This window comes from Saimiri boliviensis, chromosome 14 (genome assembly GCF_048565385.1).
Source record: "Saimiri boliviensis isolate mSaiBol1 chromosome 14, mSaiBol1.pri, whole genome shotgun sequence".
In the NCBI taxonomy this organism is placed as follows: Eukaryota; Metazoa; Chordata; class Mammalia; order Primates; family Cebidae; genus Saimiri; species Saimiri boliviensis.
In genome coordinates this window covers 39,690,524-39,718,403 of record NC_133462.1, presented here as the reverse complement: position 1 = coordinate 39,718,403, position 27,880 = coordinate 39,690,524, and the positions used below count along the sequence as shown (strand labels likewise).

At 47.0% G+C, this 27,880-nt stretch overlaps 1 protein-coding gene and 1 pseudogene across 2 annotated transcripts in view; both read left to right on the top strand.

The window, feature by feature from the left end:
* VAV1 (vav guanine nucleotide exchange factor 1) overlaps positions 1-4,033 on the top strand; it is a 77,088-nt gene extending 73,055 nt beyond the window's left edge. For both annotated transcript variants that reach the window (XM_003938867.4, XM_039466996.2), the window contains exon 27: positions 2,970-4,033. In XM_003938867.4, the coding sequence (XP_003938916.1) occupies positions 2,970-3,023 (54 nt within the window). In that variant the 3' untranslated portion in view covers positions 3,024-4,033. The remainder of the gene's footprint in view (positions 1-2,969) is intronic.
* An 11,917-nt stretch (positions 4,034-15,950) lies between these two features.
* Positions 15,951-17,155, top strand: LOC101028021 (alcohol dehydrogenase class-3 pseudogene; annotated as a pseudogene).
* The last annotated feature ends 10,725 nt before the right edge of the window (positions 17,156-27,880 follow it).

The following is a 27,880-nucleotide window of genomic DNA, read 5'->3' as shown; positions in this document are numbered from 1 at the left end:
GAGTTGGAGGCTGCCTGAGCCATGATTATGCCTCTGTACCTCCAGCCTGGGAGACAGAACAAGACCCTGTCTCTCTCTCTCTCTCACACACACACACACACACACACACACACACACACACATACACACACAAAAAAAAAAAAAGAGAGAAGAAGAAGAAAGAATAAAAGAGATTGTGATGAAGAATTACAGGGCAGCTTAGGAGCACTGAGGAAGCCCCTGACTTACCCTGGGAGCAGGTCAGGATGATTTCTGAAAGACCAAACTGATTAATAAAAGATAAATAAAGTTATTCAAGTAAAAAGGTTGTAGGTGGGTTGGGGGAAAGTGTTTCAGACAAAGGACCAGTGTGTGCAAATGTCCTGGGGTGAGGGTGACTGGCATGCTTGGAAAACACCGAGGCAGGCATTCGTGTCTGTCTTGGCTCACTGCAACATCACCAGTGCTTGGGACAGTGCCTGGCACACAGTAGGTGCCTAATCAATACTGAATATACAAAGAGGCAGAGCTGGGACTAAATCACTGTGCTCACTTGCCTGCTTGAATTCAGACTCTAAGGAGTGGAAGAGACCTCAAGACTCTTCAAGCCCACTTGTTTCTGCCAAGTTCTTTTTTTTTTTTTCTTGAGACAGAGTCTTGCTCTGTTGCCAGGGGCCAGGCTGGAGTGCAGTGGTGTGATCTCGGCTCACTGCAACCTCCACCTCCCAGGTTCAAGCAGTCCTCCTGCTTCAGGCTCTCGAGTAGGTGGGACTACAGAGGCACGCCACCACGTGGGCCCAGCTAATTTTTATATTTTAGTAAGAGACGGAGTTTCACTATGTTGGCCAGGATGGTCTTGATCTCTTGACCTTGTGATCTGCCCGCCTCCGCCTCCCAAAGTGCTGGGATTACAGGCGTGAGCCACCGCGCCTGGCCCTCTGCCAAGTTCTTATTTTTGTTCCATGGAGGCAGAGCACCTTTATTTCACCCACAGATGACTTCTCCGCCTCTAGAATTCTGCCTTGATTATGATGATGTCTCAAAAATATTTGTTTAATGGAACCAAGGACAGTGGTTAGAGCTTACATTCTACTGGGGAAAACATACATGAAAAAAGGATCTGGATAATTGCATAGATTGGTAGTTTTGTTAAAACAGTGGATGATCAGTTTAACGAGCAGTGGAGGACACTTAATGTTTGAGAGAGCCTTTTGGAGCACTGCAGGAGGATTGGGATGTAAAGGATTCATCCATCCATCCATCCATCCATCCATCCACAAATTATCCATTCATCTGTGCATCTGTCCATCTCAACCTATGCATCTACCCATTCATCCACCAACCCTTCCATTCACTCATGTGTCTATCCATTCATCCACCTACCCACCCATGAATACATTAACCTATCCATTAATCCTCCCATCTGTCCAACATCTATTCATTCATTTCTACCTGTGTATCCATCCTTCTATCCATGCATGCACCCATTTGTAATCTGTCTCAATATTTATCCATCTATCCACCTACCCATCAGTCTACTAATTCACCCATCCGTGCATCCAACCACAATCCACCACCCCATGTATCCATCCATCCATTCATCTATCATCTATCATCTATCTACCTATTATCTATCTATTGTCTATTTCTAACTACCTATTATCTATTTATTGTCTGTGTAATCTATTGTCTGTCTATCATCTATTATCTGTCTGTCTAGCTAGCTAGCTATCTTTCTATCTACCCACCTATCTATCCACTTACCCAGCAATCCAAGAATCCATCCATTCATCTATCCATTCATCCATCCAACAAATATTCTTTAAATATCTACTGTGTGCCAGGAACTGTTCTAGGCTCTTGGGATTCAGTGGCAATAATACAGACAAAAATTCCTGCTGGCCAGGCACGGTGGCTCATTCCTATAATCCCAGCATTTTGGGAGGCCGAGGTGGGTGGATCACCTGAGGAGACGAGTTTGAAACCAGCCTGGCCAACATGAAGGAATGCTGTCTTAACTAAAAATACAAAAAAAAAAATTAGCTGGGCCTGGAGGCACATGCCTGTAATCCCAGCTACTCAGGAAGCTGAGGCAGGAGAATCGCTTGAACCTAGGAGGTGAAGGTTGTGGTGAGCCAAGATTGTGCCACTGCACTCCAGCCTGGGTGACAGAGTGAGACTCTGTTTAAAAAAAAAAAAAAAAAAAAAAAAAATCCCCGCTTTGTAGAGTTCACATTGTAGTTTCAGGGAGGGGAACAGACAACAAGCTTGTGAATATGCAAACGATACATAACGAATCTGATGGTAATAGGTGCTACAGAGAAATAGAAAGCAGGAAAAGGAGCTGGGCTCACGCCTGTAATTCCAGCGCTTTGGGAGGCCAAGGTGGGTGGATCACCTGAGGTCAGGAGTTTGAAACCAGTCCAACTAACATGGTGAAACCCCATCTCTACTAAAAACACAAAAAAATTGGCCAGGCATGGTGGCAGGCACCTGTAATCTCAGCTACTTGGGAGGCTGAGGCAGGAGAATCACTTGAACCTGGGAGGCAGAGGTTGCAGTGAACCGAGATCGTGCCACTGCCCTGCAGCCTGGGTGACAGAGCAAGACTCTGTTGAAAGAGAGAGAAAGAAAGAAGAGAAAGAAGGAAAGACAAGAGAAAGAAAAGGAAAGAAAGAGGAAGGGATGGAGGGGAAAGAGAGAGAAAGAAAGAAAGGGGCTAAGAAGCTTTGGTTGGGGTGGGTGGGGCTTGCAATTTTGAATAGGGTGGTTACAAAAGCTTTGTTGATGAAGTGACATTTGGGCAGGGACTTCTAGGAGGTAATGCGCACACACATGTGGTTGTCGGTCTTGTGTATGTTGGGTGGTCTTTTCTGGGGTAGAAGGAACAGCAGGTGCAAAGGCCCTGAAGTGGGAGGGGCCAGCCTGGTGTGGGGGGCAGTAGGAGAATGTGCAGAGACTGCTCTGATGAGCTCCTCATCTGTTTTCAGGTTGGGTGGTTCCCTGCCAACTACGTGGAGGAAGATTATTCTGAATACTGCTGAGCCCTGGTGCACTGGCAGACAGACGAGAAACTCCAGGCTCTGAGCCCTGCATGGGCAGGCAGCGGGGCCAGGGGCTGTGACAGCTCCCGGAAGTGGGAGACTTAGGGATGCACTGTGGGAGGCCAGCATCCAGCTGGCGGTGCCCCCAGAATGTGCCCTGCCATGGTTAATTTATAACACCCCGATTTCCTCTTGGGTCTCCTCAAGGAGGCAGGGCTCAAGGTGATTACATTTAATAAAAGGATGAAGATGAATGGAAGGACTGGTCTTGTTCAGAAGGAGCTGCCAAGAGAAAGATGGGGAGAGAGCATGCCATACAGACAAAACCGTCTCACCAAATCCACAGACAAAGCCCCCTCACCAATCCACAGACAAAGCCATCTCACCAATCCACAGACAAAGCCCCCTCACCAATCCACAGACAAAACCCCCTCACCAATCCACAGAGAAAAATCCCTCACTGATTCACAAAGCCCCTTACCAATCCACAGACAAACCCCTTCACCAATCCACAGAGAAAACCCCCTCTCCAATTCACAGAGAAAACTCCCTCACCAATGCACAGAGAAAACTCCCTCACCAATTCACAGACAAGAGCCCCCTTGCCAATTCCTGTCTTCCAACTTGATTGCTGTTCTCTGTCATTTATCGATACAATACAACTTGAATCCAGGATAGGAAATTCTTGCTTTTGGGACGGACACAGTGGCTCATACCTGGAATCCCAACTTTTTGGGAGGCCCAGATGTGCAGATCACCTGAGATCAGGAGCTCACGACCAACCTGGTCAACGTGGTGAAACACCATCTCTACTACAAATACAAAAACTAGCTGGGCGTGGTGACAGGCTGAGGCAGGAGAACCAATGGAACCTGGGAGGTGGAGATTGTGGTGAGCCAAAACCACGCCATTGTACTCCAGCCTGGGTAACAAGCAAAACTTCATCTCAAAAAAAAAAAAAAAAAAAAAAAAAAAAAAAAAAAAAAAAAAGAAAAAATAGGAGAAAGAAATTCCCACTCTGATTTGTTTTTACTTTATTTATTTATTTATTTTGAGACAGAGTCTTGCTCTGTCACCAACTGGAGTACAGTGGCGGGATCTCAGCTCACCGCAACCTCCGCCTCCCAGGTTCAAGCGATTCTCCTCCTCAGCCTCCTGCGAAGCTGGGACTGCAGGTATGCAGCACCACGCCCAGCTAATTTTTGTATTTTTAGTAGAGATGGGGTTTCACCATGTTGACCAGGATGGTCTCAATGTCCTGAGCTCGTGATCCATCTGCCTCGGCCTCCCAAAGTGCTGGGATTACAAGCATGAGGTACCACGCCCAGCAAATTCCCACTTTTATACTCAAAGATTTTTATACTCAGGAAAGAGCTTTATACTCAAAAGATTCAAGATCGCAAAATGTACCACTCATTTGTTTTTTTTTTCTTTTTAAATCATTTTAATTTTTTTCAGGGACAGAGTCTTACTCTGTGGCCCAGGCCAGAGTGCAGCAGCACAATCATAGCTCACTGCAGCCTCCACCTCCTCGTGCCCTTCGGTCCTCCCACGTCAGCCTTCCAAGTAGCTGGAACCACAGGCGAGCATCACCTCACTCAACTAATATTTTATTTTACATAGAAAGGGGGTGTTGCTATGTTGGCCAGGCTGGTCTCGATCTCTTGGGCTCAAGCAATCCTCCCACCTTGACCTCCCAAAGTGCTGGGATTACAGGCATGAGCCACTGCACCTGGCCTCGTTTGTTTTTCTTTTTGAGACGGAGTCTTGCTCTATCGCCCAGGCTGGAGTGCAGTGGCATGATCTTGGCTCACCGTAACCTCCACCGCCTGGGTTCAAGCAATCCTCCTGCCTAAGTCTCCCAAGCAGCTGGGATTACAGGTGCCCACCACACCTGGCTATTTTTGTATTTTTTTGTAGAGACAGGGTTTCGCCATGTTGGCCAGGCTGGTCTTAAACTCCTGACCTCAGGTGATCCACCCACCTTGGCCTCCCAAAATTCTGGGATCACAGGCGTGAGCCACTGTGCCCAGCCATTTTTTATTTAATAGTCTTTATTTAAATTATGGTAAAATATACATCACGTGAAATTTATCATCTTAACCAACTTTAAGTGTTCACTAGCATTAGTGCGTTCACATTATCATGTAACCATCACCCCCATCCATCTCCAAAACTTTTTCATCTTGTAAAACGGAAATTCTCTATCCATTAACCGACTCTCCATTCCTCTCTGCCCCCATCCCCTAGCAGCTTCTATGACCAGATTTTTAGGAGTCCACCGAGAGCCAGCTCAGCCATAGAGATCCCCACCAGGTGGCGCTGAAGGAACTGAGAGGCAGACACCCAGATAGAAGAGCAAGGTGGGACCGTCCAGGGGGACCAGCAGCCTTCTGAGCTGAGAGCCTCAGGGGCTGACAGCATTGCAGGCTGAAGGCTTTGAGCAGACTCTGACCCACTCAGTTAGTCTCTCTGAACAGAGATCATTATTAACAAACAGATGTACGGCATTTTCTCATAACACAAAACACGCAAAGTAGGCAGCTGGTACCCACTTACCACTGATCACAGACAAACTAAAAGGTGTTCTCCACGAGGCAGCCACGGGGGCAGGGGTAGATATCGCAAAGAATTGTTGTAGCAGGTGTGTGATATTTATACATTGTCCTGCCACTTTGGAAAGCCCCAAGCGGTTTCCCACTTTTGGGGGCGGGGGGGGGGGGGGCGGCTAGGTTTTCCTTGCCATCGTTCTTCACAGCAAACAATATATTCTGTCATACACTCAGCATTCGTCAATATTCATACACTTAGCATTTCTCAGTAACAACACATTTATCAACGGAGTCCTTTAGAGCTTAGATTTTTTTTTTTTTTTTTTTTCCGCAGAATCTCGCTCCGTTGCCCAGGCTGGAGTGCAGTGGCGTGATCTTGACTCACTGCAACCTCCGCCTCCTGTATTCAAGCAATTCTCCTGTCTCAGCTTACCAAGTAGATGGGACTACAGGCTCGTGGGACTATGCCCAGCTAATTTGTATTTTTAGTAGAGACGAGGTTTTACCATGTCAGCCAGGATGGTCTCCATCTCCTGATCTTGTGAGCCGCCCACTTCGGCCTCCCAAGGTGCTGGGATTACAGGCGTGAGCCACCGTGCCTGGCTGACATTTTTTTAATGCTCATAAACTAAGATTCAGGATCTTCAAGTAAGATTTTGAAGTACAAAAGCCAGGGAGGCTGGAGGGTTACTTGAGGCCAGGAGCTTGAGACCAGCCTCCACAACATAGTGAGACCTTCCTCTCTACCAAAAAAAAAAAAAAAAAAAAAAAAAAAAAAAAAAATCAGCTGTGCGTGGTGGTACACAACTGTAGTCCCAGCTACTCAGAAGGCTGAGACGGGAGGATTGCTTGAGCCCAGGAGGTTGAGGCTGCGGTGAGCTGTTTTTGCATCACTGCACTCTAGCCTAGGCAACAGAGTGAGACCTCATCTCTAAAACCTAAGCAGGCCGGGCGCGGTGGCTCACGCCTGTAATCCCAGCACTTTGGGAGGCTGCGGCAGGAGAATTGCTTGAACCTGGGAGGCGGAGGTTGCAGTGAGCCGAGACTGTGCCACTCCACTCCGGGCAGGGCCACAGAACAAGACTCCATCTCAACAACAACAACAAAAACAAAACCCAACCGACAACAAAAGCCAGGGAGTTGCTTTGTGGGTAAATCGGCAGGCTGCTAGAATAACCTTTGGTAGGCAAAAAGATGGGCTGGCCTGAGCAGACGGCTGGGGACGGATCCTGGGCTATATAAATTAATTTGGGAAAAAGTAGTTCATACTTCCAAATATCACCCTACCATGCTAATAAAGAGGCGGCTCCCATATCAAGTATTCAGTGTTGTCTGTTGCCATGAAAATAAGCACTTCACACACATGCTGTAAGTTGATCTCACAACCAGCTTTGTGGGTTTTTATTTCTATGTGAAGTAGAGCATAGTGGCCAGGGGTCCAGGAGACGTTAAGGTGCTCTCTGCCCCTATGAAATTAGCTGTAAAGTTCTGAGAAAGACGTCACTTCTCTAAACCAGAGAAAGATGACATCAGCTAGCCATGGGCACAGCGTATGCATCTAAGCACAGAGCCACGCTCCTTTTTTTTTTTTTTTTTTTTGAGACAGAGTCTTGCTCTGTTGCCCAGGCTGGAGTGCAATGGCATGATCTCGGCTCACTGCAACCTCTGTCTCCTGGGTTCAAACGACTCTCCTGCCTCAGCCTCCTGAGTAGCTGGGATTACAGGCACCACCACCCCCACCCCCCGCCACCACACACCCAGCAGAGATTCACAAAGATTTCCTCCCCATGACCCTGCATTCTTGGCAAGCAGATGCAGAAATGGACATGGATCCAGACAGTCAAAATATACCTGCCCATTTCAATAGGCAAACGCGGCAGAGAGACAGCTACAGAGACACACAACATGACTCATTACAACAGGACCCCAGACCCCAGACCCAAATACTTTCCTCCATCCCCCCACAAAGCCGCCAAACAAGACAAAAAAATGAATAGAAACACATGCACACAGATGCAAAAATAGAGCGCAGTGGCTCACACCTGTAATCCTAGCACTTTGAGAGGCTGAGGCAGACCGATCACCTAAGGTAAGGAGTTCAAGACCAGCTTGGTCAACATGGTGAAACCCCATCTCTACTAACAGTACGAAAACTAGCCTGTGTGGTGGTGGGTGCCTGTAATCCCAGCTACTGGGGAGGCTGAGGCAGGAGAATCACTTGGACCACCCTGCCGCCCTCCGCCCCGAGAAACACTTTTTAATCCAAAGGAATGACCCCCTAAAGGTGGAATTCCAGGCAATGAAGTTAGGCGTGGGGCGGATTTTCACATAGGGAGCCATCATATTTCATGGGTGCCATTCATTCAAGGTGGGACTTGTTCTTAGGCATCCAACATTTCCGCGTTTCCCTGGCATTTGAGTCCCGGAACCAAGTTCCCCATATCTTGCACTTTGTAACCGCAGAGAACCAATTTCTAGCTGTGTACTGCTCTCTGGTGGCCATCAGTGATTTGACGTCACTGTCTAAAACTTTCTGATTAGACTGTTTCCAAAGATAAGGCTGTTAGAAGTCAGGCTCAGCTGTTTGAGCTCTAATCTGCAGGAGTTGGGGAGCCATGGCACGAGGGTGATTGATTGATTGGACAGAGTCTGGCTCTGTCACTGAAGCTGGAGTGCAATGGTGTGATCTTGGCTCACTGTAACCTCTGCCTCCCTGATTCAAGTGATTCTCCTCCCTCAGCCTCCCAAGTAGCTGGAAGTACAGGCACTTGCCACCAAGCCTAGCTAATTTTTGTATTTTCTTTTGAGTAGAGATGGGGTTTCACCATGTTGGCCAGGCTGGTCTTGAACTCCTGACCTCAGGTGATCCACCTGCCTTGGCTTCCCAAAGTGCTGGGATTACAGGTGTGAGCCACTATGCCTGGCTGGAGTGGGGATGGTGCAGTCAGTGGATATTTGCATAGCATTTGCCCATTCCTATGGTGTAAATATTCCCACCACAGCTGATTGATTTCCCCTCCCTCCCTCCCTCCCTTCCTTCCTTCCTTCTGTCTCCCCCTCTTTCTCTCTCTCTTTTCTCACTCTGTCACCCAGCCTGGAGTTCGGTGGTGTGATCTCAGCTCACTGCGACCTTGGCCTCCCAGGTTCCAGCTGTTCTCCTGCCTCAGACTCCCAAGTAGCTGGTATTACAGGTGCCAACCACCATGCCCAGCTAATTTTCATATTTTTAGTAGAGATGGAGGCAGAGGTTGCAGTGAGCCGAGATAGTGCTGCTGCAGTCCATGTGGGCCAGGCTGGTCTTGAACTCCTGACCTCAGATGATCTGCCCACCTCGGTCTCCCAAAGTGCTGAGATTAACAGGCGTGAGCCACGGCGCCCGGCCCACTGCTGATTTCAAGTCATTGTAGGTATCCTCACCTCTCTTGCCTCCGGTCCACCCAGCAGAAGCACAACCAACGTCAGAGAGCTCAGCCACGGGGATAACACAAGGTCCTATGTAATCTGCAGCTCCCTTCCAGGCCTGGCCGTGCTGATCGCAGGCAGCAGGAAGGGGCAGAGGAAACAGCCGGGCAAGGATGTGACCTCAGCTGGAGTTTACTTAGAGATTAGCTCTATGGAGTAAAATAAAGCAGCGTAACATGCTAGTGAATTTTTATTTAAAACTTTAAAAAGATTTTTCTTTTTTCTTTTCTTTCGAAATTGGCAAATAGAAATTGTGTATATTCATGGTGTTCATCATGATGTTTTGAAATATGTATATATACTGGCTGGGAGTGGTGGCTCACATCTGTAATCCCAGGCTTTTAGGAGGCTGAGGTGGGTAGATCACTTGAGGTCAGGAGTTTGAGACCAACTAGGGCAACATAGCGAGACCCATCTCTACTAAAAATACAGAAAATTAGCTGGGTGTGATGGCACCTGACTGTAGTCCCAGCTACTCAGGAGGCTGAAGCATGAGCATTGCTTGAACCCAGGAGGTGGAGGTTGCAGTGAGCTAAGACCGCATCATCGCACGCCAGTCTGGGTGAGAGTGAGACTCTGTCTAAAAAGAAAAAAAAAGAACCTTGCTCTCCACAATCTTTTATCTTAATTTGAACATTCCCTTTCTATCAATCCCAGGTCTTTAGACAAACTCAACCAATTGTCAACCAGAAAATATTTAAATTCACCTATAGCCTGGAAGCCCCCCTTTCCCACCTTGAGTTGCCACACCTTTCTGGACCAAACCAGTGTATTTTTAAAATGCATTTGATTGATGTGTCGTGCCTCCCTAAAATGTGTAAAACCAAGCTGCATCCCGATCACCCTGGACAATGTTTTCATGGCCTCCTAAGGGCTGTGTCAAGAGCCACACTCGCTTATCTTTGGCTCAGATTATATCTCCAAATATTTTACAGATTTTTACTCTTTTCATCGACAGTAGATTTACACCAACTAACCTCTCAGAAGTATGTAACCATTCCTCTCACTTTCCCTTTTTAAGGAAAATGTATAAATACTAAACCTCCCAGGAACCTCTTTGGAAAAAACAGCTCCAGGCCAGGCACATTGGCCCATGCCGGTAATCCCAGCACTTTGGGAGGCCAAGACGAGTGGATCACCTGAGGTCAGGAGTTTGAGACCAGCCTGGGCAACATACAGTGAAATCCCATCTCTACTTTAAAAAAAAGCAAAAATCAGCCAGGTGCAGTAGCTCATGACTGTAATCTCAGCACTTTGGGAGGCCGAGGCAGGTGGATCGCTTGAGGTCAGGAGTTTGAGACCAGCCTGACCAACATAGTGAAACACTGTCTTTACTAAAAATACAAAAAATTAGCTGGGCGTGGTGGTGGGCGCCTGTAATCCCAGCTACTCAGGAGCCTGAGGCAGGAGAATCACTTGAATCCTGGAGGCAGAGGTTGTGGTGAGCCAAGATCGTGCCATTGCACTCTAACCTGGGCAACAAGAGCGAGACTCCATCTTAAAAAAAACCAAACACCGAAAAACAAAAATCAGCTGGGCATGGTGGTGCACACCTGAAATCCCAGCTACTTGGAAAGCTGAGGCAGGAGGATCATTTGAACCTGGGAGGCGGAGGTTGCAGTGAGGCAGGATCACACCACTGCGTTCCAGCCTGGGTGACAGAGCAAGACTGTCTCTCGAAACAAACAAACGCACACAGCCCCAGGTGAGTCTGTTTTTCCTGGGTCCACCCTCAAGCTTGCTCAACAAATCTCAATGGATTGGAACGCCTGTCTTCAGCCACTCATTTTGGTTGTCAGTACTATTTTTGAGTACATGAACCCCAAATTATCTGAGACAGGTCAATTTAGAAAGTTTACTCTGCCAAGGTTAAGGATCTGCTTGTGACACAGCCTCAGGATATCCTGAAGACATGTACTCAAGGTGGCTGGGGTACAGCTTGCTTTTCTACCTTTTAGGGAGACATCAATCAATACCTGTAGGACATACATTAGTTTCATCTGGAAAGAAAGTACAACTTGAAGTGGGAGGTTTCCAGGTTATAGGTAGTTTTAAAGATTTTCTGATTGGTGGCTGGGTGTGGTGGCTCAAGCCTGTAATCCCAGCACTTTGGAGGCCGAGGCGGGTGGATCATGAGGTCAGGAGTTCGAGACCAGCCTGGCCAACATGGTGAAACCTCATCTGTACTAAACATACAAAAAAAAAAAAAAAAAATAGCCGGATGTGGTGGCGGGCGCCTGTAATCCCAGCTGCTCAGGAGCCTGAGGCAGGAGAATCACTTGAACCCAGGAGGCGGAGGTTGCAATGAGCCAAGATCATGCCACTGCACTTCAGCCAGGGTGGCAGTGTGAGACTCTGTCTCAAAAAAGAAAAGAAAATTTCTGATTGGCAATTGGTTAAAAGACTTAAGTTATTTATTTATTTTTTCAAGATGTAATCTTGCTCTGTTGCCCAGACTGGATGGCAGTGGCGTGATATGGGCTCACTGCAACCTCCGCCTCCCAGGTTCAAGCAATTCTCCTGACCCAGCCGCCTGAGTAGCTGGGATTACAGGTTTGCACCACCATGCCCGGCTACTTTTTGTATTTTTAGTAGAGACAGGGTTTCACCATGTTGGCAGGGCTGGCCTCAAACTCCTGACCTCATGATCTGCCCACCTCAGCCTCCCAAAGTGCTGGGATTACAGGCGAGAGCCCCCTCACCCAGACAAAAGACTTAAGTTATTATCTGAAGACCTGGAATGAATAGAAAGGAATGTCTAGGTTATGATAATAAGGTGTTGTGGAGACCAGAGTTTTATTACTGTATATAGATGAAGCCCCCAGGTAGCAGGCTTTAGAAAGAATAAGCTGGAAATATTTCTTATCAGATGTAAGCTCTGTGTTGAAGTTAGTGCTGGTCATCTTTTCGTGAATTCCAAAAGGGAGGAGGGAATGCCCTTGGCTGAGAGGAGGGATCCAGTCTGATGTTTGGAGGGGGGTGGCCTTAGAATTTTATTTTTGGTTTACAAGTGGATGAGAAAAATGGGGATCAGAGAGGCTAAGAAGGTCACATGTTAAGGGCACACAGTAAGCAGTTGGAGCTGGTATGTGAATTGAGGGACAGGATTGTGTTTTGTGTCCCTTGCAAAATTCCGGTGTTGAAGTCCTAACCTTCTGTACCCCAGAATGTGACTAAGTCTGGAGACTTAACACTTAGAGTCTTCAAAAAGGCAATTAAGTTAAAACGAGGTCATATGAGTGAGCCTTTATCCAATATGACTGAGGTCCTTCTAAGAAGAGATTAGGTCCGGGCGTGGTCGCTCACACCTGTAATCCCAGCACTTGGGGAGGCCGAGGTGGTTGGATTGCTTGATGTCAGGAGTTCGAGACCAGCCTGGCCAACATGGTGAAACCCCATCTCTACTAAAAATACAAAAATTAGCCAGCCGTGGTGGTGCCCAACTGTAGTCCCAGCTACTTGGGAGGCTGAGGCAGGGGAATGGCTTGAACCCAGGAAGCAGAGGTTGTAGTGAGCTGAGATCGTGCCAATGCACTCCAGCTGGGGCAACAGAGGGAGACTCCATCTAAAAAAAAGAGTGGAGATTAGGACGCAGGCGCGCACAGAGGGATGGCCCTGTGAGGACACAGGGAGAAGGTGGCTGGCTACAAGCCAGGAGAGGGGCCTCAGGATAACTAACCCTGCCAACACCTGATCTAGGACTTCCAGCCTCCAGAACATCGAGAAAAATTTGTTGTTGAAGGCACCCAATCTGGGCCACGTGCAGTGGCTGGCGCCTGTAATCCCAGCACTTTGGGAAGCCAAGCTGGGAGGACTGTTTGAGCTCAGGAGTTCAAGACTAGTCTGTTCAACATAGGGAGATCCCATCTCTTCAAAACATTTAAAAATTAGCTGGGCGTGGTGGCTTGTTCCTGTATTCTTAGCTTCTCTGGAGGTGAAGGTAAGAGGATCGCTGGAGCCCAGGAGGCTGAGGCTGCAGTGAACTATGATGGTGCCGTTGTACTCCAGCCTGGGCCACAGAGAAAGACTCCCATCTCAAAACAAATACAAAAGCAATGAAAAACAAAAAACAACCCTCGCCCAGTCTGTTGTACTCTGTTATGGGATTCCGATCAGACCAATACTGCGAAACTAGGTCTGTCTGCCAGAAAAGCCCGTTCCGTGACTAAACAGAATATATTGCCCTGTATTTTTATTTATTTATTTATTTGAGATGGAATCTCACTGTGTCGCCCAGGCTGGAGTGCAGTGAGCACGATCTTGGCTCACTGCAACCTCTGCCTTCCGGGTTCAAGCAATTCCCCTGCCTCAGCCTCCAGAGTAGCTGGGACTACAGGCGCCTGCCACCACGCCCAGTTAATGTTTGTAAATTTAGTAATGATAAGGTGTCACCTTATTGGTCAGGTTGATCTCAAACTCGTGATCCGCCCGCCTCAGCTTCCCCAAGTGCTGGGATTACAGATGTGAGCCACCGCGTCCAGCCTATTGCCCCTCATTCAGGCTGTGTCTTTGTACAGTTCTTCCACTTCCCAGAACCCTCTACCTTCTCAGAGGCTTAGGCCTGGAGATCTATTTTCTTTCTCTCGATTCTGTGAGACCCACTTCCTTCCAATTCTGCTCCCCGTCTGTCTGGTCTCAGGGGCCCTATCACTGGGGATGAACACGATGATTTATTATTTTTCTCTTCAGTCATTTTGCACTTCTCCATGTTCTTCTGGGTCTTTTCTGGTAATGTTCAAAGACAGTGCAGAGAATCAGTTCCTCTAGCTGCTTCTTCTGCCTCCTGCGAGATGCAGTGATAAGTGAAACAATTTGGGGAACTGGCTTGAAGCTTGGCCAGAAACCCTTGCAGAAATTTGCAGAGAGAGGGTCTGTGCATAGCAGTGCTTGCAGACGTGATGTACCCCTTGCAAGGGGCGTGGATAAACACACAGCTGCACACTGTTTCAATTCTTGAGCCTGTCCCCTGAGCTCTAAACAGCACGGGGGAAAGATTTCTCAAAGACAGGATTTCTTATCAGCAGCCTGCAGTTAGGAAACAAAACTTGCACCAGTTTTTACTTTATTTTAGTGTTTAAGGAAGTATACAGTTAGATTGTTGCTAAGGCTAATGAGGGCATATGTCTTTATCATCGTGCAAGAGATCAACTCTATATCAAAACACATTTAAGAGATCACATTTCACTGGAGACGCTCAAAACAAATGTCATGGCTGGGCGTGGTGGCTCACCCCTGTAATCCCAGCACTTTGGGAGGCCAAGGTGGGCGGATCACGAGGTCAAGAGATTGAGACCATCCTGGCCAAACATGGTGAAAACCTGTCTCTACTGAAAATACAAAAATTAGCTGGATGGTGCGTGCCTGTAATCCCAGCTACTTGGGAGGCTGAGGCAGGAGAATTGCTTGAACCCAAGGAGGTGGAGGCTACAGTGAGCTGAGACTGGTCCACTGCACTCCAGCCTGGGTGACAGAGCAAGACTCTGTCTCAAAAACAGTATCACTCACACACACACACACACACACACACACACACACACACACACACATATAATTTCTATCATCCCCTCAGACCCTCTTGTAATTCATCTCTCCCTCCACCCCTGGCCCTAGGTAACCACTGATTTGCTTTCTCTATCTCGAACCATATGTGGTTTGTGTTTTCTAGAATTTCAAACACATAGAGTGTGTTCATAAAATGAACACAAGAGTGGTTCATTTTATGTGTCAACTTCTCCAGACTGTGGGAAGACATTTTCTAGCTATGATTAATGTTTATAGTCGGTTGACTTTCAGTAAATTAGATGACTCTCTGTAATGTCAGTGGGCCACTTCTAATCAGTTGAGTTTCTTAGGAGCAAAGACAGGATTCCAGAAGAAGAAGGAATTCTGCCTCCCGACTTTAACACAGAGATAGAGAAATTTTGCCTGTGAATTGCAACAAAAGCAAAAATTGACCAATGAGATCTAACTAAAGAGCTTCTACACAGCAAAAGAAACTGTCATCAGAGTGAGCAGGCAACAGCTGGGCCTGGTGACTCACCGCTGTAATCCCAGCACTTTGGGAGGCTGGGGAGAGTAGATCACAAGGTCAGTAGTTCGAGACCAGCCTGGCCAACATGGTGAAACGCTGTCTCTGGTAAAAAATACAAAAATTAGCTGGGCGTGGTGGCATGCACCTGTAGTCTCAGCTACTGGGGAGGCTGAGGCAGAATTGCTTGAGTCCAGGAGGTGGAGGTTGCAGTAAGCTGAGATTGTGCCACTGCACTCCAGCCTGGGAGACAGAGCAAGACTCCATCTCAAAAACAAGAAAAGAGTAAACGGCCAACCTACAGAGTGGGAGAAAATCTTTGCAATTTATCCATCTGACAAAGGTTGAATATCCAGAATCTACAATAACCGAAATTTGCAAGAAAAAACAAACAACCCGACTGAAAAGTGGGCAAAAGACATGGACAGACCCTTCTCAAAAGAAGACATTCATGCAATCAACAAACATATGAAAACAAGCTCAACATCAATGATCACTGGAGAAATGCAAGTCAAAGCCACAGTGAGATACCATCTCATGCTGAGTCAGAATGACATTATTAAAATGTCAAGAAACAACAGACGCTGAAGAGGTTGTAGAGAAATAGGAACGCTTTTACACTGTGGGTGGGGAAGTAAATTGGTTCAACCATTGTAGAAGATGGTGTGGCAATTCCTCAGAGATCTAGAACCAGAAATACCATTTGACCCAGCAATCCCATTACTGCATATATAACCAAAGGAACATAAATCAGGCTGTTGTTACAAAGATACATGCATGCGTATGTTCGTTGCAGCATTACTGACAATAGCAAGGACGTGGAATCCACCCAAATGCCCATCAACGACAGACTGGATTAAGAAAATATGGTACAGGCACCGACCAAAACGTGCAGACATGGCGAACCAGGTTATCAAGTGCAAGGCTACAGTTGCCTGGGAGGCTGGAAAGCCTCTCGCCATAGGGGAGATAGAGGTGGAACCCCCAAAGGCTCACGAAGTTCAAGTCAAGATCATTGCCACTGCGGTTTGCCACACCGACACCTATGCTCTGAGTGTAGCTGATCCTGAGGGTTGTTTTTCAGTGATCTTGGGACACGAAGGTGCTGGAACTGTGGAAAGTGTTGGCGAGCGAGTTACTAAGCCGAAGGCAGGTGACACTGTCATCTCACTTTACTTCCCACAGTGTGGACAATGAAATTTTGTCTAAATCCTAAAACTAACCTTTGCCAGAAGGTAAGAGTCACTCAAGGGAAAGGATTCGTGCCAGATGGTACCGGCAGATTTACTTGCAAAGGAAAGACGATTTTACATTACATGGGAACCAGCATATCTGAATACACAGTTGTGGCCGATATCTCTGCTGCTAAAAGAGATCCTTTAGCACCTTTGGATAAAGTCTGCCTTCTAGGTTGGGGCATTTCAGCTGGTTATGGTGCTGCTGTGCACACTGCCAAGGTGGAGCCTGGCTCTGCCTGTGCCATCTTTGGCCTGGGAGGAGTTGGATTGGCAGTTACAGCGGGCTGCAAGGTGGCCGGTGCATCCCAGATCATTGGTGTGGACATCAGTCAAGATAAACGTGCAAGGGCCAAAGAGTTTGGAGCCACCGAATGTATTAACCCTCAGGATTTTAGCAGACCTCTCCAGGAAGTGCCCACTGAGGTGACTGATGGAGGAGTGGACTGTCCCTTTGGATGTATTGGTAACATGGATGTCATGAGGGCAGCACTTGAGGCGTGTCACAAGGGCTGAGGCGTCAGCGTGGTGATTTGAAGTAGCCGCTTCAGGTGGAGAAATTGCCAATCGTCCATGACAGCTGGTAACAGGTGGCACGTGGAAAGGCACTGCCTTTGGACGATGGAAGAGTGTAGAAAATGCCCCAAAGTTGGCGTCTGAATATATGTCCAAAAAGGTAAAAGTTGATGACTTTGTGACTCACAGTCTGTCTTTTGATGAAATTAACAAAGCCTTTGAACTGGTGCATTCTGGAAAGAGCATTCGAACTGCTGTAAAGATTTAACTCAAAAGAGAAAAATAACGTCCATCCTGTGGTGACATGATGGGGGCAGCCTAACAGGCAGGGAGAAGCGCCTCCAAGCTCACAGCCTCGTGAACCTTCAGCAGCTACTCCACACAAGCGTGTGATATGTGTAATTCGTGAATCTCTGTCATCAAGGACAGGGATAATTCAGTCATGAACCTGTTTTCCAGACTCTCCTCCACATAAATAATTGCTAGCTCATTAAGGAATATTTTAACATAAAAAGAAAATGTGGTACATATATACCATGGAATACTATGCAGCCATAAAAAGGAATGAGATCATGTCCTTTTCAGGGACATGGATAGAGCTGGAAGCCATTATCCTCAACAAACTAATGCAAGAACAGAAAACCAAACACTGTGTGTTCTCACTTATAATTGGGAACTGAACAATGAGAACACATGGGCACAGGGAAGGGAACAGGGCACACTGGCTGCAGGGCGTGGGTTGGGAGAGGGAGAGTATTAGGAAAAATAGCTAATGCATGCTGGGCTTACTACCTAGGTGATGGGTTGATACATGCAGCAAGCCACGATGGCACAAGCCTACCTGTGTAACAAACCTGCACATGTACCCAGAACCAAAAACAAAAATTTTAGAAATTATAAAAAAAAAAAAAAAAAACAAGGCTGGGTGCAGTGGCTCATGCCTATAATCCCAGCCCTTTGGGAGACCGAGGCTGGTGGATCACCTGAAGTCAGGAGTTCAAAACCAGCCTGGCCAAGATGGCAGGAACCCTGTCTCTACTAAAAATACAAAAATTAGCTGGGCCTGGTGGCATATGCCTGTAATTCCAGCTACTTGGGAGACTGAGGCAGGAGAATCGCTTGAACCTAGGAGGCAGAGGTTGCAGTGAGCTGAGATCGCGCCACTGCATTCCAGTCTGGGTGACAAAGTGAGACTCCGTCTCGATAACTAAATAAATAAATAAAATAAAGTTTAAAAAAGAAAGAAATTCTTCCTGCATTTAAGCCTTTGGGCTCAAGACTGCAGCATCACCTCCTACCTGAATCTCCAGCCTGTCAGATTGCCCTAGGGATTATAGGCTTGTAACCCCTGCAATCCTGTGAACCAATTCCTTAAAATCTCTCTCTCTCCCTCTCCCTGACTCTGTCTCCCTCTCCCTGTCTTTCCTCTTAGTGTTGTTTCTCTGGGGAACTTGAATAATACAGGATCGTTTTAGTTTATTCCACCTTTGTTTCTGGCTTCTTTTCTTTCTTTTTTCAAAAATGTGCATGAACGTATGGGGTACAAGGGCAGTTTTGATACATGGATGTATTGCTTAGTGGTGAAGTCTGGGCTCATAGTGTAGCCATCACGGAAGTCATGTACGTTGTACCTACAAAGTAGTTTCTCATCCCTCACTCCCCTTCTACCCTTACAAGTCTCCAATGTCTATTATTCCACACTCTACATCCATGTGCACACATTATTTAGCTCCTATTCATTTATTTATTTATTTTTGAGATGGAGTTTCACTCTTGTCCCAGGCTGGAGTGCAGTGGTGCTATCTTGGCTCACTACAACCCCTGCCTCAGGTCCTGAATCTCTAATGAGTGTCCCTGGTAGACGTTTCACACCTGTTGTCACAGGCAGAGCAACAGCAAGTGGAATTAATTACTTAATGAATTAAGTCATGACTCCGCTGGGAGGGGACCCAGGGTGTTTGCCTGGTCTCTTGTGGACTTCAACTTGAATATTATTTCCCTCTTTTTTTTTTTTTATGGAGTTTGACTTTTGTCGCTTAGGCTGGAGTGCAGTGGAATGATCTCAGCTCACTGCAACCTCTGCCTCCCAGGTTCAAACGATTCTCTTGCCTCAGCTTCCTGAGTAGCTGGGATTACAGGCTCCCACCACCATGCTTAGCTAATTTTTGTATTTTTAGTAGCGATGGGGTTTCACCATGTTGGCCAGGCTGGTCTCGAACTCCTGACCTCAAGCGATCTGCCCACCTCAGCCTCCCGAAGTGCTGGGATTACAGGCGTGAGCCACCACATGCAGCTCCCTCGTCTCACGTTTTGCTCTGTATCCTTTCACTGTAATAATTCATTAGCAGGACTATATGCTGAGTCTTCTTAGAGAATCATTGAGCTTGGGAAGGGGGGTCTTGGGGACTCCTGATAAACCACCCCTACCTTTAAAGAAAGAGCCTTAGGGGCCGTAGATAAATCATGAAGTCTTTGAAGGACGATGAAGTCTTTGCATCTACCTCCCTCTTAGAAACCCTGATTCTTTCCTCCAGCAAAAGGGCAGCTGCTGTTCATTTCTCACCCACTCAAGAATCATGGTCTTTCTGGGGCAGCGAGGCAGGGATGCAAAGGTCAGTAGATTCATCCGTTTCTCTTCCTCTCTTTTTCTTCATTTGTTTCTTTATTTTCTAGGATACAACAGCCAATGAAATTCTTTCCCTGCCCTGAGAAAATGCCCAATCTTTTGAGGGAAACAGACATTCAAGCAAGCATAGATAATACTGACTATGGTGATGGTGGGGGAGGATGGAGGAGGAGCCTCACAGGAAGTCAAGGAAGCCTTTCTGGAGGAGGTGATATCTACACAGACATGTTGCATAGGATTTGAGGTGAATGTGCATTTCAGACTTGGCATCAAGAGAGAACTGAGTGTGGTGGCTCATGACTGCAATCCCAGCACTTTGGGAGGCGGAGGCAGGAGGACTGCTTGAACCCAGGAGTTTGAGACCAGCCTGGGCAATAAAGCAAGAGCTCATCTCTACCAAAAAAAAAAAATTATCAGGGCATGATGATGTACGCCTGTGGTCTCAGCTACTTAGGAGGCTGAGGTGAGAGGATCGCTTGAGCTCAGGCAGTTGAGCCTGCAGTGAGCTGTGACTGCACTATTGCACTCCAACCTGGGCAACAGAGCAAGACCCTGTCTCAAAAAAATTTTAAAAAAGGAGAATCTGAAGTGTGAGGTTTCTTGTGCACAGGTGTTTTTGAGGGAGAAGATCAGGCAGAGAGCAGGGGAAAGAATTAAACCAGAAAGAGGTCTCAGCTGGAGTCCAGCCTTAGCTGCATCCCACGGGGAGCCCTGGAGTGTGATTGGCATTGCCAGGTTGATCTCATCCCAAGGGCACGGGGCTGGTCTTCTGCACCTCTGCGACCATCTGTGATGGCTGTGGGCTGGGTCTGAGGGTTCATACAGTTGCTCAGGTAAGAAGGGGAAAGCTGTAAGTTATGAGCTATTGTAGGCAGTACTCACAGCAGCCAGGGGGGTGGGTGCACCAGCCTGTGAAGGGCCAGTGGGCAAGAAGTCGACGGCATCCACAACACGGGCTTCAAGTATTTTACAATCCCTCGGGGACTTTTTATTTTTATTTTTTTTTTGAGACGGAGTTTTGCTCTTGTCAGGCTGGAGTGCAGTGGCATGATCTGAGCTCACTGCAACCTCCGCCTCCCAGGTTCAAGCAATTCTCCTGCTTCAGCTTCTGAGTAGCTGGGATTACAGACACTTGCCACCACCATGCCCCGCTAATTTTTTGTATTTTTAGTAGAGACAGGGTTTTGCCATGTGGGACAGGCTGGTCTCAAATGCCTGACCTCAAGTAATTCACCTGCCTTGGCCTCCCAAAGTGCTGGGATTACAGGCATAAGCCACCGTGCCCAGCCTGTTTTTTTTTTTTTTGTTGTTGTTGTTTGTTTTGAGACAGGGTCTCACTCTGTTGCCCAGGATGGAGTGTAGTGGTGCCATCATGGCTCACTGTGACCTTGACTTCCTGGGCTCAAACAATCCTCCCCAGTAGCTGGGATGACAGGCATGCATCACCACACCTGGCTAATTAAAAATTTTCTTTTGTAGAGATAAGGTTTTGCCATGTTGCTCAAGCTGCCCTTAAACTCCTGGGCTCAAGGGATCCTCCCACCTCAGCCTCTCGAGTAGCTGGGACCACAGGCGTGCACCAGATACTATGCTAGCTAATTAAAACATTTTTTTTTCTGTAGAGACAGGGTCTCACTATGCTGCCCAGCCTGACCTTGAACTCCTGGGCTCAAGCAATCCTCCTGCCTCGATCTCCCAAAGTGCTGGGATTACAGGCATGAGCCTCTGTGCCTAGCTGATCACTAGGGTTTTAGGGGGAGTGGAGATCCATAAAACAACACAGGGAGACCGGAGTAAGACTAGATAAGGCCTTGAGTGCCATATTAATAAGTCTGAACTTCATTCCGAGGGCAATAGGGAGCTATGGAAGCATATAGAGTCTAAGCAGGGCAGGGTCAAGTTAGGTAGGGATTCCCCAGCTTCCCTACCCCTTCCTGGAACTCTGTGTGCCAGTAGGTGATTTTCCTGCAGCCACCCCTCCGCTGATGTCTTTAATCTTGAGAGTCCCTTGCATTCCCCTCTGCTGAGGAAGTCACAGGCGTTAGACTTTTGCAAGTTGCTTGGCCAGAATTGTTGATTTCCTCTTCTGCACCCTTCACCTTCTTGTCCTCATGCCCCTGCCTTAGGCCCGCTGCAGGGCACACCTCATAGCCTCCGTCACCTCTGTGGGTTTGAAGGGTGCCTGGAGTCTTGGGTCCTTAGTTTCCCACCAGGACCCAAGATCCTAATCTCTAAAACCCATGGATGGATGAGTTCCCTTCTATGACAAAAGGGACTTTTGCAGATGGAATTCAGTTAAGGACCCCCCCGCCCCGACCCCCGCTTTTTTTTTTTGGAGACAGTCTCACTGTTGCCCAGGCCGGAGTGCAGTAGCATGATCTCGGCTCACTGCGACTTTCACTCGATGGCATTACAAAAGTTCTTATGAGAAGAAGGCAGGAGGGTCAGAAAGAGATGGAGACGTAGAGATATACGGAGTGAGAGAGAAAGAGAGAGCGAGAGTGAGAGAGAGAGGGAACAAGAGCAATAAGGAGAGATAACAAGACAGAGAGAATGGACCAGGTGTGGTGGCTCACGCCTGTAATCCCAGCACTTTAGGAGGCTGAGGCAGGTGGATCACCTGAGGTCAGGAGATTGAGAACAGCCTGGCCAATATGATGAAACCCTGTCTCTACCACAAATACAAAAGTTAGCCAGGCATAGTGGGGCATACCTGTCACCTCAGCTACTTGGGAGGCTGAGGCAGGAGAATCGCTTGAACCCAAGAGGCGGAAGTTGCAGTGAGCTGAGACTGCATCACTGCACTCCAGCCTGGGTGACAGACTGTGTCTCAAATAAATAAACAAATAAATGTAAGAAAAAAGAGAGAGAATGAAAGAGCAAGAGGGGGAGAAAATGAGAGAATGGGCAAGAGAGAGAATTAGAAGAGAGACAGAGAAAAAGAGAGATAGAGAATGAAAGAACAAGAAGGAGGGAAAAGGAGAGACACAGAGCGAGCAAGACCAGATTTAGAGTGTGCAGGCGACGTGAATCTGCTAGCTGCTGGCTTTGCATAGGAAGGAAGGGACCATGAGCCAGGGCATGCGGGCTGCCTCCAGAAGCCAGAAAGGACACAATGGATTCTGCCCTGGAGCTCCAGAAGGAACGCAGCCCTGCTGGCATCTTGGTTTTAGTCCCATAAGACTGGGGAGAACTCTGACCTCCAGACCAATCATATATTAAATCTGTGTTTTCCCCAAGCCACTGGATCAGTGGCCATTTATTGTAGCACTGGTAAACCTCATCCCATCTCCAACCTCAGGAGGCATCCGGGCCTGACTGCAAAACCTTCCAACTCTTTAGCCCTGCCTCCAAATTTCAACTCCTTCTGTCTCAAACTCCTGCTACATCCAGACAGTCCCCAGATTCGGTTGTTCCTGCCTCAGGAATTTCTCCGTCATTGCAGCCCCTGCCCCAGACCAGACCACTGCCCTCTTCTCTCTCCTGGCTATATCCCCAGCCTCCTCCCTGTCTGCCCACCTGTGAGTCCCCCGGTCCAATACCCACCTACAAAACACACGTGTAAAATTCCAACCTGAGCCTGTGGCTCCCTTGCTGAAGCCCCTTTTATTGCCCTGAGGATAAAGCCTAAACTCTTTCACCCACATTATAAGGTTCTGCCTGATATGAACTTTGCTGGCTTCTGCAATTCAATTTTGGTGGTATCAGGATTTTTTTCTGAGTAACTGTGACCATTTAGCATGATGGAATAATAATAATGCCAATAATAACTAATCGTACTTAAGCATTTAATCTGTGCCAGGCAGGGTTTTATTATTGTATCACCTTAACCCTCAAACCTATGAGGTGAGATACATTATTACTCTCATTTTATTAACGGTGAAAACTGCTTCTTAGGTGTATTGGTTATCTCTTGCTGTATATCAAATTACTCCAAAACGTAGCAGCTTATAATAGGGAACTTTTAGTTTCTTAAAGTTTCTGAGGGTCAGAAGTCTGGGGTTTCTGAGGGTCAGAAGCCATTGGCCAGGGCTGAGTCATCTGAAAGTTTGACTGGGGTGGGAAGACTTGCTTCCAAGGTAGCTCACTCACATGGCTGTTGGTGCGAGGCTCAGCTCCTCCACAGCGCTGCTTGAGTGTCCTTACAGCATGGAGACTGCCTTCTCCCCAGTGCATGATCCTGGAAAGAGAGAGCAAGGAGGAAGCCACAGTTACATGTACGACCTAGTCACAAACTGTCACACGCTCCATTTTCTGATCAGCTGAAGCAAGTCACACTGGGCATAGTGTCTCATGCCTGTAATCCCAGCACTTTGGGAGGCTGAGGCAGGAGGACCACTTGGGCCCAGGAGTTCAAGACCAGCCTGGGCAACATAGCAAGATGCTATCTCTGCAAACAAACAAACAAAAAATTAGCTGGATGTGGTGGCACATGCCTGTAGTCCCAGCTACTTGGGAGGCTGATGTAGGAGGATCGCTTGAGCCCAGGACTTGGAGGCTACAGTGAGCCATGATCATGCCACTGTACTCCAGCCTGGGCAACAGAGCAAGATCCTGTCTTAAAAAAAAAAGAGAAACAAGTCACTAAGTCCATGTTCAAGGAGAGAGGGATTAGTCTCTACCACTTGAAGAGTATTAAAAATTTTATGAACATATGTTAAAATCACCATATTAGTCTACCTGCCTCGAGAGCCTACACTCCTGGATACATTGAACAAGGATTATAGGAGAAAGTGCAAGGCTCTGACAGCCATTTCTATAGCTAACGTTACCTGAAAGGGAATTATTGGGAGAGGAGGAGAGCAAGGACCAATATTTCCAGGCAATGGGAAAGGAGAGCTCCATCTGTGGTCTCTGCAGAGCAAACACTTCTCCAGGGAAACCCCTTTCTTTCCTTCCTTCCTTTTTTCTCTTTCTTTCCTTCTCTTTCTTCTTTCTTTCTTTCTTCTTTCTTTCTTTCTTTCTTTCTTTTCTTTCTTTCTTTCTTTCTTTCTTTCTTTTCTTTCTTTCTCTTTCTCTCTCTTTTTTTTTTTGGAGATGGAGTCTGGCTCTGTGGCCCAGGCTGGAATGCACTGGCACAATCTTGGCTCATTGCAACTTCCGCATCCTGGGTTCAAGCGATCTTCCCACCTCACCCTTCAGAGTAGCTGGGATTACAGGCACCCACTACCATGCCCTGCTAATTTTTGTATTTTTAGTAGAGACGGGGTTTCACCATGTTGGTCAGGCTGGTCTTGAACTCCTAACCTCAGGTGATCTCCCTGCCTTGGCTTCCCAAAGTTTTGGGATTATAGGTGTGAGCCACTGCGCCAGGGTATACCACTTTCTTTACAATCTTTGTGAGTCCCCAGGTGGATATTTGGGTATCTGAGACCTATGAGATACTCGTCCTATGAGACCTCATAGAATGTTGAGTGTAGGGTCTCAGCATCCTATGATCAGAAGAATATGGGGAAGATGTGGGTGGGGAGAAGTTGGTCAGAGGATACAAAATTTCAGTTGAACAGGAGAAAAATGTAACAATGAACAATGTAGCATATCCTTGAAAATTGCTAAGAGGGTTCATGTAACTATTCTTACCACAAAAAACGATAATTGCATGCAAAGGGATAGGTTTATTGCCTCAGTTTAGCCATTCCACTGTCTACACATATCTCAAAACATCATGTTGTACCCCATAAATAGCTACAATTTAATTTGTCAATTCAAAAAAGATTTTTTTTTTTTTTTTTTTTTTTTTTTTTGAGATGGAGTCTTGCTCTGTCACCCAAGCTAGAGTGCAATGGGTCGGCCTAGGCTCACTGCAACATTCACCTCCTGGGTTCAAGCGATTCTCCTGTGTCAGTCTCCTGAGTAGCTGGGATTACAGGCACCCACCCAATACCCAGCTAATTTTTGTATTTTTAGTAGAGATGAGGTTTCACCATGTTGGGTCAGGATGATCTCAATCTCCTGACCTCATGATCCACCCACCTTGGCCTCCCAAAGTGCTGGGATTACAGACGTGAGCCACCGTTCCCAGCCCACAATCGTCTATTTTGGGAAATTGAATTTATCAAATAAATCTTCAGCCAACAGCTGTTTGAGCATGATGTTAACATCACACGGAGGAAAGTTATGTTTGCTAGGATCTGACATTTTCAGCAATCAAGAATTACTATATTTTGTAAAATATACTGTAGTATATATTAAGAACACCATATTTGTAAAATATAGTAATCTGGAAAGATCCATACTAAAAACAGAACGCTGTAAGTAGAATGATGCCTTCTTTTGTTTTCGAAGTCGATATATTAGAGCAATGCAAAAATAATAATAAAGGTGAGATATTTCATGACAACATTATCTTCTTAAGGTAAATGCTGTGGCCACAAGCATCACCAGCTGGTATTCTTGGGGCCAACGGAGAAAGAATGAAGGCACAGAGAGAAAGCCATTGATGAATCTGGCTGGACACAGTGGCTCATGCCCGTAATCCCAACGCTTTGGGAGGCCAAGGCAGGAGGATCACCTGAGGTTGGGAGTTCCAGTCCAGCCTGGCCAACATGGTGAAACCCTGTCTCTACTAAAAATACAAACATTCGCTAGGGCATGGTATGCACACCTGTAATCCCAGCTACTACTTGGGAGACAGAAGTTGCAGTGAGCCGAGATCGTGCCACTGCACTCCAGCCTGGGCAACAGAGTGAGACTGCGTCTCAAAAAAAAAAAAAAAAGAAAAAAGAAAAAAGAAAGAAAGAAAAGAAAAGAAAAAGAAAAAAAGCCAGTCGTAATCGTGATTTTTTTTTTTTTTTTTTTTTTTTTAATGCTGAGTTTCACTCTTGTTGCCCAGGTTGGAGTTCAGTAGCACAATCTTGGCTCACCGCAACCTCCGCCTCCTGGGATCAAGCAATTCTTTTGCCTCAGCCTCCCTAGTAGCTGGGATTACAGGCATGTGCCACCATGCCTGGCTAATTTTGTATTTTTAGTAGAGATGGGGTTTCTCCATGTTGGTCAGGCTGGTCTTGAACTCCCGACCTCAGGTGATCTGCCCGCCTCAGCCGCCCAACGTGCTGGGATTACAGGAGTGAGCCACCTGAATCTTTTTTTTTAGTGACAATAACTCCAAAGTTGGTAGTTTGCAAAGAAGAAAAGGGGAAGGCAAATACATGTAGAACTTTTCTAAGAACCTGGGGATACTCTTTGAACCTCCTTTGTAGCTTGTAGCAGATGCTATCAGTGACTGCCCACACCTGTGACCTAACTTAACACATTTATATGCCCTAGCTTGACACTGATACAGGAGCCAGGAAGAAATTATTTAGGCAGAGAGTGAGGGCAAGAGGGTCCTCGGTAAAGTTGCCCTTTTAATAAGAAGCAGCCCCCAAATCATTTCCTTTCTAGCAAAGAGCAGCCTGAAAAGTCAGGCTGCAGATGCAGAAAAACAAGCTGAAAGCTTGCACGGGTGAACGCCGGCAGCCATGCCAACAGGAAAAGGCTACTGGGAGCCCGCCATGTTCAACATGGAGGCTCCATCTTCCCTTTTCTTGTCAACCACGTGTGCAGTAAGGGAACAAGCAACATGGTCCTGGCCAGGTAGAGACCCCATCTGCATAATAAAATATTAGAGCCTGGCCAGCTTCTTTGCAATCTATGTAAATGGCACACCTGGTCCAACCAATCATTGGGCCTTATGTAAATCAGATACCACCACCTCAGGCTCATCTATAAAACCCCATGCATTTCACCATGGAACTGGGAGGTCCATTTGGAAGCCCTCTCTCTCTGCAAGGGAGAGAGCTCTTGTTGCCTATCTGCTCCTTTTATTTTATTTTATTTTATTTTCCTGAAATGGAGTCTCACTCTGTTGCTCAGGCTGGAGTGCAGTGGCACGATCTCAGCTCAGTGCAACCTCTGCTTCCCAGGTTCAAGCGATTCTTCTGCCTCAGCCTCCCAAGTAGCTGGAATTACAGGCACCTGCCACCACGTCCGGCTAATTTTTGTTTTTTTTTTAGTAGAGATGGGGTTTCACCATGTTGGCCAGGCTGGTCTCAAACTCCTGATCACAGGCGATCAACCCATCTTGGCCTCCCAAAGTACTGGGTTTACAGGCATGAGCCACTGCGCCCGTCCTAAACCTCTGCTCTAAAACGTATTCCTTGTATGTCTGCATTTTTTATTTCCTTGCCACAAGGCAATGAACCTTGGGTATTACCCCAGCTGAATGACAGCACTTCAACATCTGCCAATCACTACATTTTGTTATCAGTGGGATTATACAAACTGGAGCCCATTCTATCTGCTTGGAGGCCAGGCCTGAAGTTTCAAGTGGTTGACGCCCCCTGGGAACAAACCTTCAGTCAACTAATGACTGACAGTAGGTGGGGTATAAATACTTCAGCTCCCTTACCCCTCAGTTGGAATAACTCTGAAGAGTATGTTCCATGCTGCTTCTGCTC